General features: G+C 38.0%; 2 protein-coding genes across 2 annotated transcripts; both read right to left on the minus strand.

Annotated features, from left to right (window-relative positions):
- Nucleotides 1-440: 440 nt before the first annotated feature.
- Nucleotides 441-7423, minus strand: LOC130433106 (steroid 21-hydroxylase). The gene is made up of 12 exons (XM_056762804.1): nucleotides 7297-7423; nucleotides 5456-5647; nucleotides 5261-5350; nucleotides 5013-5167; nucleotides 4674-4769; nucleotides 4460-4570; nucleotides 4293-4379; nucleotides 3702-3788; nucleotides 1587-1700; nucleotides 1318-1484; nucleotides 966-1069; nucleotides 441-881 (listed from the first exon to the last, which is right to left on the minus strand). Exons 1-12 carry the CDS (start codon nucleotides 7421-7423, stop codon nucleotides 637-639), a joined length of 1575 nt encoding a protein of 524 aa, XP_056618782.1. The 3' UTR covers nucleotides 441-636.
- A 1097-nt stretch (nucleotides 7424-8520) lies between these two features.
- Nucleotides 8521-16428, minus strand: tnxba (tenascin XBa). Its single transcript, XM_056762192.1, has 14 exons — nucleotides 15293-16428; nucleotides 13980-14183; nucleotides 12829-13905; nucleotides 11996-12118; nucleotides 11622-11765; nucleotides 11415-11534; nucleotides 11185-11340; nucleotides 10419-10543; nucleotides 10194-10326; nucleotides 9952-10103; nucleotides 9410-9506; nucleotides 9015-9176; nucleotides 8775-8938; nucleotides 8521-8637 (listed from the first exon to the last, which is right to left on the minus strand). Exons 1-14 carry the CDS (start codon nucleotides 15561-15563, stop codon nucleotides 8521-8523), a joined length of 3045 nt encoding a protein of 1014 aa, XP_056618170.1. The 5' UTR covers nucleotides 15564-16428.
- Between the last annotated feature and the right edge of the window lie 1320 nt (nucleotides 16429-17748).

Consider the following 17748-nt stretch of genomic DNA (forward strand, 5'->3'; position numbering starts at 1 on the left):
GTGATTCCTTGCATGTAAGGAAACATTAGTGTAGCAAACTTTGAATCAACATTACATAATCAATTTTAGATTTGTAGATTAATTTAGGAGTTTCTTTCTTTCTTTTTATTATTTTAATAAGAAACACATTCAACAGCATACAATAGTAAAGCAAACCTCATATAACAAGTATACTATATCATAGTATATGTATACCTGTACAATATAGTTAACTCCATAAAAATACATAACTTAAATCTTAATATAGACAATATATAATACAACCTTAATATAGAAAACTATAGTATACCACTAATAACCTATGTGCATTTACTAATACAACAGTATAATACTATACTATAGTATAATTGCTATAATAATATGTTATATTTTCTATAGAATTAGCTACTAATTATGTTAGTCCATAGCATGGTGTGATTATTCTATAAATCTGTGTGGCTTTGAACTTTTTCAATTTTGCTAATATCATTGGGCTTGTCTTTACTCATTTACGTCCCTGTGGATAACAATGTTTGCTAAATAAATTTTAAAACGTTTAATAGTCTTAAACTAGTTGTTGCCCAGTTGTACCCAGAGATGCCTAATAAATGCTTTCTACATTGAGTTGTCAAGAAAAACACTTCCAGCTACAATAAACTACTGTTCTCTTGAACGTGCTATAACTGTATACGGTTTTACTTTAAGAACCACACTGGCCAAGCCTCGAAGATCAGGCAAAGGCTCCTCTTTGCTGGCAGGCAGGAATTGAAAGTCTCGCAGTAGGTAAGCAGTGAAGAGAAACATCTCCATTTTGGCCACCGCCTCTCCCAAACACAAACGTGCCCCCCCTCCAAATGGAATCAGGGCACGGATGAACCCTCCACCACCTTTCAAAAAGCGCTCTGTAATAAACCACATTGACTGTCACAGTCAGTGAGTTCTGCATTATGTATTTAAGTGCAAATTGAAGAGGTGAAATTTCGGACCTGGTCTGAAGCTGTACGGATCCTTCCAGACCTCTGGATCATGATGGGCACCAAACAGATTAGGAATGATTATAGTGTTCTTGGGGATGAAGTATCCTGCAATACTAAACACGTGGACAGCTTATTAGGGTCCAGAAATCTCATTTATGACAATTAATTTTCATTATTACAGGCGATTAGTTTAAATAAATAATAATTGACATGATAATCAAATATTTAAGTTATACTTAAACATCATGTCAAATGAATGAGCATTTTAAATCAATGAATTGTGAGAACTGATATTTTGGATAATAGTCCATTTATAAATCTGTAAACCTAATATTTCAGTAAGTTCAATGTTGGTGCTCACCTGCTGTTTCGGACAGCTCGGTGTGGCACGGCGAGAGGAGCTACAGGTCGCAATCTAAGAATCTCATTGATCGTCGCACACAGATACGGCAGCCTGTGTCTATCACTGTACTGAGGGTACCGGACCCCCAGGACAGAACGCTGCTCCTCGTACACTTTATTCTGAACCTCCATGAGGAGACAGTGAAATATAATGTTGTTTGTTAACCATATGTTTGTTAATGGGCTTTTAAATAGTAGTCATTTATTAGAAAGAAAATCTGATGGTACCTCAGGTCTGTGTAAAATAAAGGCCACTGTCCAGTTGAGCAAAGCAGCCGTTGTTTCTGTTCCTCCAATCAGAAGGTCCACCGTAGTCATGTGCACATGGGTATCTGTCAGAGTCTATTTATGGGCAACATTAATATTTTCCCATGATTAATGACTTTTTGTTTGAAAGACATTTTTGATTCTATAAAATGCAGAATTAGGCTATTGATCAAGTTTGAAAAAATCCAAGAGAATAATAAGCTAAGAGAATCTCATAATGTCTCTTTTGTGCCACACAATAAATGACAAAGTAATGAATATTAATCATCATCATAGAAATTGTATTGGCTTTAATGTCACGACCCAGGTCGGGTTAGGGCATTATCTGCACGTGGGTGTATTGTCTTTGTCGAGCGCGGGGTTAGTCACTTGCTGACCGCGTGCTCAGTGTCTGCGTCATTCTCCCCGCCCCCCTGTTTCCTTAGGTATCCCCAACACGGGTTATTTTCCACTCCATGCTCACACACTTGTTGACTATCTTCTCATTTAGCTCAGTACCCCGCACCTGCTAGTCATCCCCCTTGTTATGTTTCCCTATTTATTTCCTCAGTGTCTCTCGTCCGTTGTCTGACCGTTGCATTCTGCCAGTTCAGACTGACCTAGGTGTTGCTCCGGCTCATCTGTAGAAGTCTTTTGTAAACCTGTCTAGCCTATAAGTTCTTGTCACAGTTTCCTAGAGTTCTCTCCACCCTTCTGCATCTCGCTGACCAAGGACGGCTGTCTGGTGGCATCTTCCTGTTGTGTTTTACCTCTTCTGATATTGTCCTCCAGCTCCCGTTGGCACCACATAGGACTGCCGCCCGGCTTCCACAAGACCACCCGACCCAAAGGCGTCTCTCCCGACATACCTGCTGGGATCTGGTGCTCTATATTGTCACCGCCGTGGACGGGGGCATTCACTAGCTGGACACTAGCTGTATTATTGACTGTACAATGCAAATAAAACATTCTTACCCCGCACTTGGGTCTATCTTGTGTTCTGTCATGACATTTAATGGTTATGATGAGAATTGTATTTGTTTTTACAGAAAACATTAAGTTCTTTGTGGATCTCTGCTGAGTTGGGTTCTATTGATGTTATCTGGTTTATGGTAATGAATTGAACATTATTTGAAGGCACGGTGTCCGATTTCTCATAGCTGTTGTTGATGTTCAAATCACCAAAACAAGCACACCCCTTCTCCCGTCTTTCTCTTTCATCAGTGCTCGGCTTGGCTAATGTCCATCCTGTGCACCTTACTGCTGATTGGCTAAAAGGTTGTTTTGGTACTCGGCCCGACTCAATTCAATTCAATTCAAGTTTATTTATATAGCGCTTTTCACAATGTGTATTGTTTCAAAGCAGCTTTACAGGGTCAAACAGGAAAAACAGATAAGTTAGAACACAGCACAGTGCATGGTGTTAATACAACGAGTAAGATCATTCTAATAAATAATATCTCATTTCTAAATAAATAAATGAATGAATGAATGCAGTCTCCCGGTGAGCAGGCCAACACTGCCCTGCTGTGGCGAGGAACCCAAACTCCAATGATTGATTAATGGAGAAAAAAACCTTGGGAGAAACCAGGCTCAACCGGGAGGGCCAGATCCCCTCTGACGTGTCATAGCTGCACTCAAACTGCTGACATGTGATTTAAGTTTAGCATTTAATACCAAATATTGTAACTTCAGCATTAATAAGACAAATAGTCCGTCTTTGCTCTTGGTTATTCCTACTGAATAAGGTCCAAAAACACTAAGAGGCAGTTTCCCGGACAGGTTTTAGATTGAGCCAAGACTAGTTTTCATACATGCTTCACAAGAAAATAACCTTTTTTTAGATTTTAAGAAGATTTTATTTTTTTGATTAATTGTTTTCAGTTTAGGGAGCTCTAGCATTTACTTTAGTCTAGGACTCTTGAAACCAGCACTGAAAGAGGTGTTATACTTCTTAGATTTTTACAAATATATTGCTTCAGTATTTTTTTACATTTCACGATAATACTTATAAATAAATGTAGACACAACATGATGTAGATAAATTCATTTAAGTAGCCTACTAGTCTTGTCAAATGTGTTTCTGTCGCATCTCACCATTTGCTGCTTTGCTGCCCCCTGTGGCGTTTCTTGGCATTGTAGAAGTGAGGACGTCAGAGTGCCACCTTCTTCAGAATCCCTTATCTGGCCAAAGCACAAACGCACCGTGTCATTTGTGAAAGATATATGTGACCTTGGACAACAAAACCAGTCTAATGGGTCAATTTTTCGAAATTGAGATGTTTACATAATCTGAAAGCTGAATAAATATGATTTCTATTGATGTGTGAGTTGTTACAATAGGACAATATCCGTCTGAGATACAACTGTTGAAACTCTGGAATCTGAGAGTGCAAATAAATCCAAATATTGAGAAAATTGCCTTTGAAGTTGTTAGTCAGGGGCACAGTGGCAAGCCGTCCACTCACAAAGATAAAGTTTTTCTATATTTAAGGTAGGAAATTTACAAACTATCTTAACGTAATATGATCTTTACTTTCTTGGCATAAAAGAAAAAACGATCATTTTAACCCATACAATCTATTTTTGTCTTTTAATAAAATGTTCCCGTGATACTTAAGACTGTTTTTGTGATCCAGGGTCACATATTTGCTTTATGGTGAGCTTCTTTTTTTACATTTCAGTTACCTTGAACTCTTCTATATGTTTTCCAATCAGCTCATCGCGTCTTTCAACCTCCTTCATGAGACGGGAGAAGGGTGGATTGGGTAATTTCTATGAGGGGGAAATTTTAGTTTGAACCATATTATAAACATTTAATTAAAACAAAGGGTAAGATATTTGTGTGTTGATACCCTGAGCAGAGGAAATGAGTCCAGCGCGGAGATCCAGGGTGAACCCCACAGAGACACAATCTCATTGAGACAGGTCTGCAGCTTCTGTAGCTCTTCTGAGCTCTTGTCATACTGTCACGGAAACCGAGACACGGAGATTTTAAAGATAGAATGTAATAAATGTAGAAGAATTCTTAAAGGTATAGTACTGAGAATCACACAAAATGTTATTTACAGATTTGCCAAAAGTTAGTGTCGTGATCACATTGCTGGCAGCCACAGTGAAATCCTCAGATAGATCGACTGTAGTTTCCTTGTAGTCCCTCAATACCTGTTTGAAGACCAACGACTTTTTTCAGCAAGCAATTATTTAGTGTTTTAAGTATTATTTTATTGACAGGGTTGAGTTTGGTCAGGGTTAGTCTATTTATACTTAAATAAGTGTTTTTTTCAGCTACGTTATGAAAACCAACAAAACAATGGCACGTGTTTGAATGTGTGTCCCAGCAAATTAAATGTTTTAATAGTAAAAATGTCTTAATTAAAAAGACATCAGAATGTCTTTATACCGGACCTGAATGAGACGGCGTGCCTGCAGCTCTATGACAGTTTGCAGAGAATCTGAGGTGCAGCGCTGTAAAGCACCATGGATTACACGTCTATGAGCCTTCCATTCCTCACTGTAGTCCCCTAAAGATATCGATCGCCCTCCACCTGACACTATGTCACCTAAAGTGCATGCAAGAAACAGTTATGGTTCATATTGGCAATTCTTTTAAAATTTATTTCCTACTCATGTGCTTGAAGTTGAAAGAAGCTGACCTGTATATGAATGAGGCCTTCCAGCAAAGTCAGACCATTTTTTAATTAGAGCCTCACGGATGAGCTCACTGCTGTTTAATATCACCATGGCTTTGAAAAAACATAAAACAAACAAAACATGGGGTCCGTATACTGAACAAATGTATATCATTTTAGTAAATATATCACAATGAATAATGAGAAACAATGAATTACTAGTGCTGCCACAGTTAAGCCGATAAATGTTTCCATAGCGTTGTGCCAGTGCGGTCAGGTGGATGGGCAGATGGTCTCGGGTCAGATCCAGCATGTTGCCCAGAAAAGGGAAAGAGGGAGGACCAGGAAGAGATGGAGATGGGGGACCGGGGAGACGCTTAAAAAAGAACTGCAGGAGTTTGGGAAAAGTGGCTGAGATGAAAAAAGAAACAGATGGTAAAAGCACGGGTGTTTGATAAAAATGCGGTTAAATGTAAATCAAAATATCCTCCAATTATCTGCTGATTTTATTTCTTGCATAGGTGTCTTTATTTTTCTGGAAGTCAACAATGTCGGCTACAAGCAAATTTGAAGGTGCATTTAGTAATTTTGTCTTGTTGTTCTGGTTATTAATATTTTATGTTATCTTTGACTACTGCATCACACAAACGGTTTTTGGTTAGCAATGCGATCGTAGAAATGTGCTTTACACAGTGACTTAATAATTTCATGAGCCATGGAAAAATAAAGCGGGTAACTGGAGTATTCATCAGCTTCCTCTTGATGGTGCTGAGTACAATAGTATAATAGAACAAACAAAACAGTAAATCTGGTAAGAAAGGATTAAGTTTATATTCAAATCTTCAATAATATGCATTGGCACATCTTAGCTCAGTTTGACTTTGTTGAGATACATGGGCGTCGTAAGCACAAAAAATGTGGATGGGTCCTCCCCCAGAAAAACCTTGAGTGAAAACGACCACCAGTTTCAGTGATCTGGTGACAAAATATGTGACTTATAGTTTTGGCTTAATTTGACGCAGGTTCGGATCCCCCTTTTGCCAATCTCACTCTTCTTCGTTTTTACATTTCATGTCTACGGGAATTTTTTTTGTAAAAAGGAAGAAATATCAGAAAAATGGCTAACAGGTTTTTAATAAAAAAAGTGTATGTTAGCTGTAGTAGGGAGGTCTTTTGACCCAATTAGCTTGTCATGATCCCACCTTCCTAGAAGTTATTTCTCTTGTTCTGGCCGATGGGACCATGACAGCCCCATTTCTTGAGTTTTGTCTTGGAAGCCATGTGCTCTCCCGTCCTCCACCTTAGCCCCGCCCTGTTGTTTCCTTATTCATCATCCCATCGTTTGTTTACATTTACATTTAGGCATTTGGCAGACGCTTAAAAGCGACTTACATTGCATTATCCTATACATTTGTTTTGAAGTATGTGCAATCCTCTGGATTGAACCCACAACCTTGCGTGGTTAAAGCAGTGCTCTTGTCACTTAGCTACAGGAAAACTGTAGCCTTATTATACAATAACAACAGTTTACGCCTTTCACCTGTTCCCTATTTAAAGCCTTTGTGTTTTCTGTCTTGTGCTGGACCGTTTTGTTATTCCCCTGCCACGTCTTGTCATCCTGTAAGCTCTTTATTTAAAAGTTTAGTTTTTGTATTTATCCCATTATGTACTGGTCTTGTTTTTAACCCTCGAGGGATTTTTCTGTTCAGTCTTGTTGTCATTCTGTTTTAATAAACACGTTATGTTAAAGAGCTGTCTGCATCTGGGTTCTGCTTCATGCACTTCATGACATAGAGGCATCCATTTAATAATTTTAATTAATTTGATAATTAACGTTCTGTTGTTATTGTATAATAAGGCTACAACCGCAGTCTGTAATTTATGTGTTCAGATCAGTACACACTACGCCCATACCCTGCCTACGGAATGTCAATAAAGGCCTGCATGATTTTAACATTCTTATACCGTTTCTGCGTAAGTGTTACATCTTTTTAGAAAAAAATATGCTGTGAGTTACAACTCAGCATCTCTCATTTAAACTAACAAAATCTACCACTTACTTTCTGGTTTGCCACCTGCATTGGCATCTTCTTGACTTTGCGTTTCATTCTGATGTCCACAGAGTCGTACAGCAATCATCCACAGAATGGCCAGCAGCAGGACCACACTCACCACTGATACAAACATGCTGTTCCTTCAGCGTTGCATACAAAATCTTTTTGATAGCTTCCCTTTATTGTGTATCTCTTCCCACCCTGTCCCAACATGTACCATTCAGTGTATGACTCCATTTATCTTCTCTTCAAGGAGACCTAAATATTTTTTTAACCTTTCTCTCAATGTTACCCGCAAAACAGATGGAATTTATCCACCCCCATTTGTGATTTTATAAATGATACAACACTAACCAATGTTGCCGAATGCTGTTGGATTTGCATTTGCATTTTATTTAAGCAATAAAATAAGTTACTGTGCATGCTATTGTATAACCTTTACCGCAAGGCTCCTTGCTGATATATTGCCCGAGGCATGGGATGGAAAGGCCCCATTCATGGCAAATAAAGCAGTGATTCAGTATACGTTGAGGAATATAGTGAAATACAGTTACCACCCTGAAAAACCACTCAAAGAAGTATAGTGTCAGGTTTGGAGGAATCTAGTCTATAGCCAAACCACAATCTAAGCCCTTCACCCCTGCACAAAAATAGACGCACTGTTAAACCAGCCCAGTGCCACTCACATTTCAGCCAAACACAGACTTCTAGAACAAGATTTGCTTGTAAAGCAAAATGACCCTTCAATAATTCTCTGATTGCTTCGTGTCAGCTAATATTGATGTGCTCATAATTCCTGACTTCTTGAAACATATAATGCTGCCATAAATATGTGTAGCTGATTTAAAAAATACACATACACACTCAACTTTCTGAGCCCAGAACTGGTTTATTACTTCTAATTAGTTTTATTTGATTGTGTACATACAAGACATCAAATTTAGAACATAGAAAGATTTAAAGAGAAGAACTTCATATAAAAACCAGCCATATAAAAAAGATGCAAGAAATCAAATCTGCTGACATCTTCAAAATTACATCCAAAAACAGTGCAGGGATACCAGTATGAAATTACACAATTCTAACCACTACACAACATTTTGAAGAAAAAAAATCCATATTAGTCAGAATATGTTATTACTTTCATGTTTATACTTAAAAGATAATGTTAAAGTACCATTGTGTAGAAGGTTGTACAGTGTATTTGTAAGTAGTGTTTACTCTGCAGATTTAACCTTGGATTGTTGGAGTTGTCGTAGCTCTTTGACTCAAATAAGAGGGCCGAAGCTTCATTTCAGTAAATGGGATAGATGAGTCTTTGCCTTTCCAGTCTATCCACACCACACCCTGTAAGACGAGAGGTACAAGCACAGAAATCCCTCCATTAGTCCAAACATTGATGTTTAAATATACGTTATACCGCTAAATATATGTAGTGCAGGGCAAAATGTGAAGTTAAATGCATCAGTTTGCTCAAGCAATACCTTATTGTCTGAGAAGGAACCATAGAGGCCATTGAGGTTGGCCTTGTAGCAATTTTTATACCACCAGCCTCCCATGTAGGCTTTTGCACAGTGGATGCTAAGGATGTCTGGATCTTTTTCTTTCGTGGAGAATGGGCGACCATTGTGATACTTCATAGAATCGCCTGCAAAAAGACAGTATGATAGAACTCTCTATTATCTACTATTATCACACGCACAACTTTATTTTTTTTCACTTACCAGCAGTGCCCGAGTATCCAGACAGCTCTATTGCATAGTGCTCAGCCTCAGAGCTAATGTTGAAGTTTTCATAGTGAGCATAAGCTGTGTCATTTCCTGAACGCAGGTCAACGCGCATGGCCATTGGTGCAAGGCTTGTGAGAATATGAAGGAGTTCATTTCCTAGATTTTAGGGCAGAGCACAGAGAAAAAATTGATATGAGCATAATATCTTAACTTATGACATAAATATCATTAAATATCTTAACTAACACATTGGGTGTGAACCTCAAGTATTTTCTTAAAATGTGTTTTCTTGCGTCCCATTTAGGTGAAAAAGGACGGGTACTTTGTATGTATTTGTCTGTGTAGGTCAGGTACCAAATACCTGCTAAAATAGATCATATTAATCTCACCCAGCCAGAATTCTCTGGTCAGGAGGCCAAAGCCTTTACTGTAGTCTCTCCAGCTCCTGAAGAAATCTGTGGATCCGTCCATTCTTCTCTGAAATACCTGCATTTGCATTTACAACTATTTAGAAATGAGCAAAACCTGCTAAATTTTTATTTTATTTTTAAACAGATTTTCCAACTTAAATGTAAATGATACTGTTTTTTTTACATATTTTTTATGTATATTTTAAATACGGTAAAATTACGGAAAAGACCATAAAGTTAGAAGGAAAACAGGAATAACATGTCATTTTACAGGGAAGAACTGTCTAAGCTGACATAGGCTACTAAAGCTGTGCATAAACGTAGATGATTTTTCATTATACACTGTAGATTTAAAGATTTTCTAAATATTAAACACAAACAACACTTCACAAATGAAATACACATAAAACTAAGTGTTGGTTGTCTGTTGATAGTTTAAGATAAAAATAGTTCCACAAGCATTTAATTTGACAACTACAGCATGTAAACATTAACATTAATGGACTCAAAAATGTCCTTACTGTCCAGCCTCCTTCATCTGTATCCATGTCACAGTAGACCCACACTGGCTCTCCATCTTTCCCTTCTGGGTAAATCTCAGCCTCCGCCGACTCCTTCACTCCATTCATCTGCACCTCTGAGCAGTCTTTGGGGAACAGGTGTGGAAGCGGGGCTAGATAAAAAGAAAAATAACATATTTAGGACTGCACAAGAAAGCATGACCCAATGGTGATACTATTTAAAGAAGTGGAAGACAGTGTACCAGTGTTAAACTCTGCAGAAACAAAATCAAGGTACTTTCCGTCCCTTTCTCCTTCTATTTTAACAGTGTAGTTTGTAAAGGCCGCCAGCCCTGTCAGCTCATATTGAGTCAGAGATGGATTTAAAATCACTTCCTGTTAAAAGAAAACAGAGGTCAACTTGTCTGACAGACACCAAAGAGTTTGTTATTAGAGTTATTAGAGCTCATGCACACACGTATATTCACCTTGACTTCTTCCGTCGGTTGGTACGTGACTCTATAACTTTTGAAAACCACACGGGGAGCTTTCCATGAAATCACAGCAGAGTGAAAGGTCACGTCGTCAGGAGTCACCACCTGAAGCTTCACTCCTGGAATCCATACAGGTGTGGAAAAACACCATCAAACAAGATATGACAGATGCTCTGCTGGATTGTCAATGTTTGACGACATGAAATGTAGCATCATAAAGTAAATGAAATAAGTTAATGTGACTAATAAAACAAATTGCATTAAAAATCCGATCTTTTTCTTAGTTTGAAAGTGCTAAAATGCACGACTTGCCATTGTGATAGACCCCACTATTCAGTTGTTTTTCCCCTTTTGTTCCTAGACAAGAAATCTAGTGGTGTGGTTTTTATTGTCAAATTAAACATTTACACCAAGCAAAATTACAAGTTCATTATTTCACTTCACTTTTATTTTATGACATTTTCGACATTTTGACAATAATGTTTTATACACGAAAACACTACAATTGAGTGACACGAGAATATGACTAAAACATTTGCAGAAGGTTCAACTCAATCGATCAAATGTAGACATGTATATGAGTGGTTTATGCTACAGCTTAAAAAAAAACTTTTCAGCTAAAAAAATTCTGGAATAATTTTTTATAAGAATAACTTGAATTGTTGTATTCAAAATCAAGGGCTATTTATTTAACACATGGTATGGCAGCACATGCGTTTAACACAACAGGGACTATAATTCGCAGTGTCATCTCACGCACCACTTCCGGTCGTGAAGGTTGTGGAGACTGGGCTGCTCTGGAGGCGGTTGACTTGACTTGTGATTTTCACCACGTAAAGCGAAGATCTTTGCAAGCTTCTGAGTTGATGCTCCACAGTGTTGCCGGATAATGTCACTGTAACAGTCACATTAGGAGCTAAAAAGCAAAAAAGAAAACAGATGAAAAATCATGATAGTGGGGAACCGGCCAGTCTAAAGCACCAGACTTACACTTTGATGAGCCATAACTGAGGATATAACTGTCGACTTTAGCTTGGGATGGTTTCCAAACCAGCAGGGCTTTGGTGTCTGTGATGTTCAACACCTTCAGTTCAGTAGGAGAATCAGGCACTTTGGGGAAACACGAAAAGGTCATCAGAGACCACAATATCAAACCAAAGGAAAATAAAACATAAAATGTATGAGTTTTATGCAAACCTGTTGTAACAGAGGCTATGATTGGCTCGCTCTCAAGTGTCTCCAGTAATGACCTCACAGTGATGTCATAGGTGGCACCAGCAGTGAGCTTAGACAGGAGGACATGAGACAGCTGGGAGTCAACAGACATGGAGCCACTCTCACCTGTAGCATGAAAAAGTAAAAAACATTATAAAATCGTGTAGCTTATACTTACGCATGTGACTTTAATGCTATTTTTTAGACTCACTTTCTTTACATGAAAAGCAGTATGCACAATATTCTTCAAAAATGTACAGTTTCTTCAATATAAGAGGGTGTGTAAATGATGACAGAAAACACATTTTTCAAACTCTTTCTTCAGACAAGAACATGCATACAGACATTCACAGTACCAGTTACAATGTTGGTGGATGTGACTTTAAATTCTGCTACGATGCTTTTAGGGCTCGTCCAGGACACGGTGAGAGCAGTCTCTGTTATATTACTGAACATCAGGTCAGCAGGAGGCTCAGGGCCTGTAGGGAAACATATTGGTGAGATCTATTACTAGACATGTTGGCTGTACAAAACATACTAATAAATGTGTTACATAAATAAATAAATAAGAATAAATTCAAACAGCAGGAAATTTTTTTATAAAAAATATACCATAAATGTCTTTTAATGTGCCAGAACATTCATTGTTTTAAATATTAATCTCGTCGCTGTCCTTCTGAAACCTTGTATGTCCAAATTCGCTGTTTTGGGGGAAATTTCCAAATACCGTGCTGTCAAAGTTAACAAGCACTTTTTAATGATTTTTTATTGGTTAGATATTTTTCAAAACCCACTGAAAAAAAATGAAAGGGTAACTAATAATATTGATTTATGGCAAAAAAGGGGTTTGATAAGGACATCAGCGATATTCGAAAAATTATAACTCTCTCCTCTTCTGTTTAAATATGAATGAGTACCATCATTGACACAATTATGAATTCCAATACTCCACTGACTGCCAAACAAAATCTAAGGCTGTTTTGTGCTGTTAACATCCCCAAACCCATGCCTAGTATTTACGACAAAAATAAAGTCACCTGTGCTAGCCAAAGTAAATATTTCAGATGCACAATAAGGTATTTCATGCATTCGTCTAAAGAAATGAGCATGCTTAAGAGCTGCCAGCACACAGCAGGAGAGGAAACCTCTCTTACGCGGTGCATGAAAGCAGGATGTAGAAATAACCTACCCGTATATAATGTAAGGCGGTGAATTTTGGATCGTACTCCAGGACCGGAGCCAAACAAGGAGACAGAGTACTGTGTTTGAGGTTGAAGGCCCTTGAAATGATACGACTGTGCTGTACCGGCAAGAACCTGTGAGAATTTTTTCCCAGTCCTTCCATCAAGTTTGCTACCGTGGACTTTAGCTATGGTTCTGTTCGAACTAGACCTTTGTAACCGATCAGTCACATCTTCTGCCCATTTATCATTTCCTTTCCCTGCATCTTTGTTGTCTTCTACGTCATTTTCAGGCTTGACCTCCCTCCTGGTTATGGTAAAGTTCTTGAATGCATCTAGAGGGGCTTCCCAAGACATGATGAACCCAGTGGATGTGATATTATGAACATCAACGGATCCAATAACCGAAGATCTAATGGTTGTGCTGTTTAAATTCTTAGTGTGAAGTTTGGTTTCAATACTTGTCCAGTTGACATGTTTCTCAAATCTCTTCTTCTCCAATTTGAGAACTGTTGTTACATCGCCATGGATTGGTTTCTTGTCCTTTTCAGTAGATGTACCATTAGGCATGCTTGCTTTCCCTTGATCATCCACAGTGGCTTTTGTTCTGGATGTCGTTCCATTAGATGATCCCTTGGTCTCTTTAACTTGGTTCAGAACATTGGAGGTCCAATTATTCTTCTGGTAGACAGGCTCATCTTTAAGGTTATTTTCCTTTAAAGTGGACTCTTTATTTTCTTCAGTTCTCAGCTTCACGTCCGTTTGCGGTCGTTTGTCTAAACCAACTTTCATGACTGTCGTTTTGCCCTTTGTTTGTTGCGGTTGACGGTTTCCTTCTTTGTTCTTTAGGAAAACTTGTCCTTCGGTAATAATCTTGTCGCTCCTATTGGTTGTGTTCGACTTCACTTTGACAACACTTGTTTTAATGGTGGACATGGTTGGGCTTGTTTTCGCTTTGGTTTCCTTTGTATCTATCTTTTTCACAAATATGGTCCTGTGAGGCTTTGCCTTCACCGTTGTGTCTGGCTTGGCAGTGGTGTTTTTAGATGGCATCCTCATAGTCACAGTTTCAATAGTCACTATGGCTACAAAAGGCAAAGTTTATGGCTTTGAAGTATGAGAGAAGTAACTAAATATCAAACTGACCATAACGTCTTACCTTTACTGCAGTCCAGACCCGTATAACCAATCAGACACTCACACTTGCCCTTCACACATTTGCCTTTTTTGTTGCAGTTAGAGGGACACGTTTTACCACTGCAGTCTGTGCCACCGAAGCCTTGATGACAAACACACTTTCCACCTTCACACTTGCCCTGGCCACTGCAGTTTTTAGGGCACTGCACCTCTGAACAATGAACACCTGTAGGTAAAGTAGATAGTAAAGAACGCAAACAATTCATTTATTAGGCCATAAACATGCTTTACATAAATATGCTAAAGCACTTCTAGCTATTGCTGTGTTGTGTTTTGCCTAATGTTGAAAAAAAAACATAAGAACAAAAAACCTTTTGTGCACATTTTGTATATCAAGATAAACACAACATTTGATACTTTTAGAGTTTAAACACAATAGCCAGAAGTAAATAGCTAACACAATGATATGTAATCAGACTATACTACGGTCGCTTAATTTCAACCGCACGACCACCAAGCCTCCGAAAAAGTTTCTCCAATTTTATCACGTTGAAAAAACGTGTTTCCTAGTACGTAATTACTCCGTGAAGGAATCCCCATCCACGTTCTTAAAGATTTGTGTCCATGTTGCATTATTTGTGTTATATATATGCCGTCTAATGTCCCTGTGTAAGGATGTTTTCACAATAAAAAAGCATAAAAAAATCACGAGCGGGTTATAACTGCTGTGTTTTATGTCACAGAATAAAGTGTGAAAATATTCATGCTATTTCAGGCAACTTACAAAAAACCCATTCAAAATAAACATTGACTTTGTGGAGATGGAACCGGAAGTGCTAAAATGCTAACTTGCTTTCTGGGTTTGAAAACAAAAATCTGTACTCTCTGAGGAACTCTATTCCCCACTGAATCTCACAGGAATTCATAACTATTTAACTCATATAAATTTGAACAACCTTATTTTTAAATTTTGTAAGATTCTGGGATTTGATCCCTGGGATTGCACATGGTCAAATACAAATGTATAGATTAATGTAATGCAAATCGCTTTGAATAAAAGCGTCTTCCAAATGCGCAAATGTAAGATTTGTGTAATAATCTTACGATTTTGTGATTTACACCGCACAAATTCATACAAATCAGCCACCTTGTAAAATCGTTTTCTGCTATTGCATCACGTCTCAAAGGAGCGTTTCTGGATCCTAGTGTTCTGAAGTGTTTTGTGTGAATGGCCACTTTTATGGTAATTCTCGTTTTTCCATTTCCATTAATAGACTATTATGACTTTATGCTTAACATTAGTGTTTAAGAAAGTATAAAGGCCTCTATACTTACACATTCCTTTAAGTGCTGACATCTCCGTCTCAAGGAACTTGACCCTATCTCTCAGAGAAGCCATCTCTGTCTCACAAACTCCCGTGCAGAGCGCTGGCATCAGGTTGATGTGATGGGTCATTATCAAAGGAGAACCAGGTTTCAAACTCAGCTCAGTTTCTTGTGTCCTTGTTGCGTTACCCGTATTCGTCTGGTGTTCCTTCTGACTGCAACCCTCGGTGATGATTACTTTAATAGGCGAACTTACTGCAGGTTTGTCTTTTGGTGGCATTTGGACATCGACTACAGGAGGCTTTGTAGGGGATGGGACTTTGCTCACTTTTGAGGGAGTAGGATGAGGGTGCTTTGCCAGTTTGGTGTTTAATAATGTAGTTTCTGGCTTTAAAGCATAAAGAATTGATTTATTTGTAGTATTTTTCTTCTCAGTAGAAGACACATAATTGTGATCACCATCCACAGCGGGCTTTGAGGTGGAGAGTAAAGTCTGATTGACCCTTATGGCTTGGGATAAAGTAGACTGAATTTGTTTTTTTGTTTTGGTGTTTATTGAAGTAGTTCCTGGTTTAGATTCATTAGGACTAGTGCTTGCTGTTGACTTAGTAGTAGTATTTTTTTCCTCACTAGAGGGCACATGTTTCTCGTCACCATCCGCTGCATGTTTTGAGCTGGACGGTAAAGTCTGATTGACACTGATAGTTTGGGATGATGTAGACTGAGTTTGTTTTTTTGTTTTGGTGTTTAATAAAGTAGTTACTGTCTTAGAAACACTAAGATTATTAGTGTTGGCAGTTGACCTGGTAGTATTTTTCTTCTCACTAGAAGACACATGTTTTAGGTCACCACCTACAATGGGGTTCGAAGTGGACACTAAAGTCTTATTGACACTGATGACTTGGGATGAAGTAGACTGAGTTTGTTTCTTTGGTTTGGTGTTTAATAGAGTAGTTGCTGGCTTAGATACTTTAAGATTAGTGTTAGTTGTTGACTTAGTTGTTGTATTTTTCTTCCCACTAGTGGGCACATGTTTCAGGTAACCATCCATGGCATGTTTTGAGGTGGATGGTAAAGTTTGATTGACACTTATGGCTTGGGACGAAGTCGTCTGAGTTAGTTTTTTCGTTTTGGTATTTAATAAAGTAGAAGACACATGTTTGTTATAACCATCCACAGCGGGCCTAGAGATGGATGGGAGAGTCTGATTCACATTAATAGTTTTAAATTTTTTAATTATTTTTCTGGTGTTTACTAATGTAGTTAAAGGCTTTGAAACATTCAGACTACCAGTGTGGACCTTTAACTTGGTTGTACTGTTTTTGTTTTCATTAATTGTGCCTTGAAATGAGTGATCTCCATCTACACCAGGCTTTATGAAGGATGGTAAAGTTGGATGAATTTTGGATGAAGCAGAGAGAGTTTGTTTTTTACTAACTGGTTTTGAAACATCACTAGTGCTGGCTGCTGACTTAGTAGTATTTTTTTTCCCGCTGGAAGGCGCATGTTTTTGGTCACCGTCCACAACGGGCTTTGTAGACGATGCGAGACCCTGGTTAACGCTGCTAGTTTTAAACAAACCAGTCTGGGTTTGGTTTTTTATTTTGAATGACCTAGTTACTGGCTTTAAAACATTAAACATAGTGCTAGCTATTGGCTTTGTTGTAGTATTTTTTTTCTCACTTATAGCATCTTGGAGTAAAGGAACATGTGTCTGATCAACACTCGAAGCAGGATTTGAAGTTGACAAGAGTGTCACATTATCGGTATGACTTTGTTTTTTTATTTTGGTGTTTGACAGAGCAGTAACTGGTTTAGAAACATTACGAACAGTAGTATTTGCTGTTTGTCTATTCTTTTTCTCGCTAACAGACACATGTTTCTGATCACCATCTACAGCAGGCTTAGAGGAAGATGCGAGCGTCTGATTGAAATTGATAGTTTTGGATGAATCCGATTGAGTTATGTTTTTTATTTTGGTGTTTAATAATGTAGTTAAAGGCTTTGAAAAATTATAACTAGCAGTATGGGCTTTTGACTTGGTTGTAGTATTTTTCTTTTCAGCGGCTGTGGTTTGAAGTGAAGACAAGTGTTTCTGGTCAGCATCCACAGAAGGCTTAGAATAAGATGATAGAGTTTGATTCAAAGTGCTGGGTTTTGAAGATGTAGAAAAAGTTTGGGTTTGGATTTTGTTGTTTAATAACGTATTTACCTGCTTAGGAACATTTGAACTAATAGTGTCTTCTGTAAACTCGGTCGTCAAATTTTTGTTTTCACTAAGTATTCCTTGAACAGAGGACAGAGGAATTAGGAAGAGAATAAAGGCCAATGACATTAACATTTTGCAATAAGTTAAAGTGCCTTATATCTAATAATAAACTAAACCTCTGAAAACTACATTGAAAGTTGAAATTTAGTTAGATGAATATCTGTTATTTTCTATTTTTTTAGAAATGTGTGCTAAA

Source organism: Triplophysa dalaica, chromosome 12 (assembly GCF_015846415.1).
Source record: "Triplophysa dalaica isolate WHDGS20190420 chromosome 12, ASM1584641v1, whole genome shotgun sequence".
In the NCBI taxonomy this organism is placed as follows: Eukaryota; Metazoa; Chordata; class Actinopteri; order Cypriniformes; family Nemacheilidae; genus Triplophysa; species Triplophysa dalaica.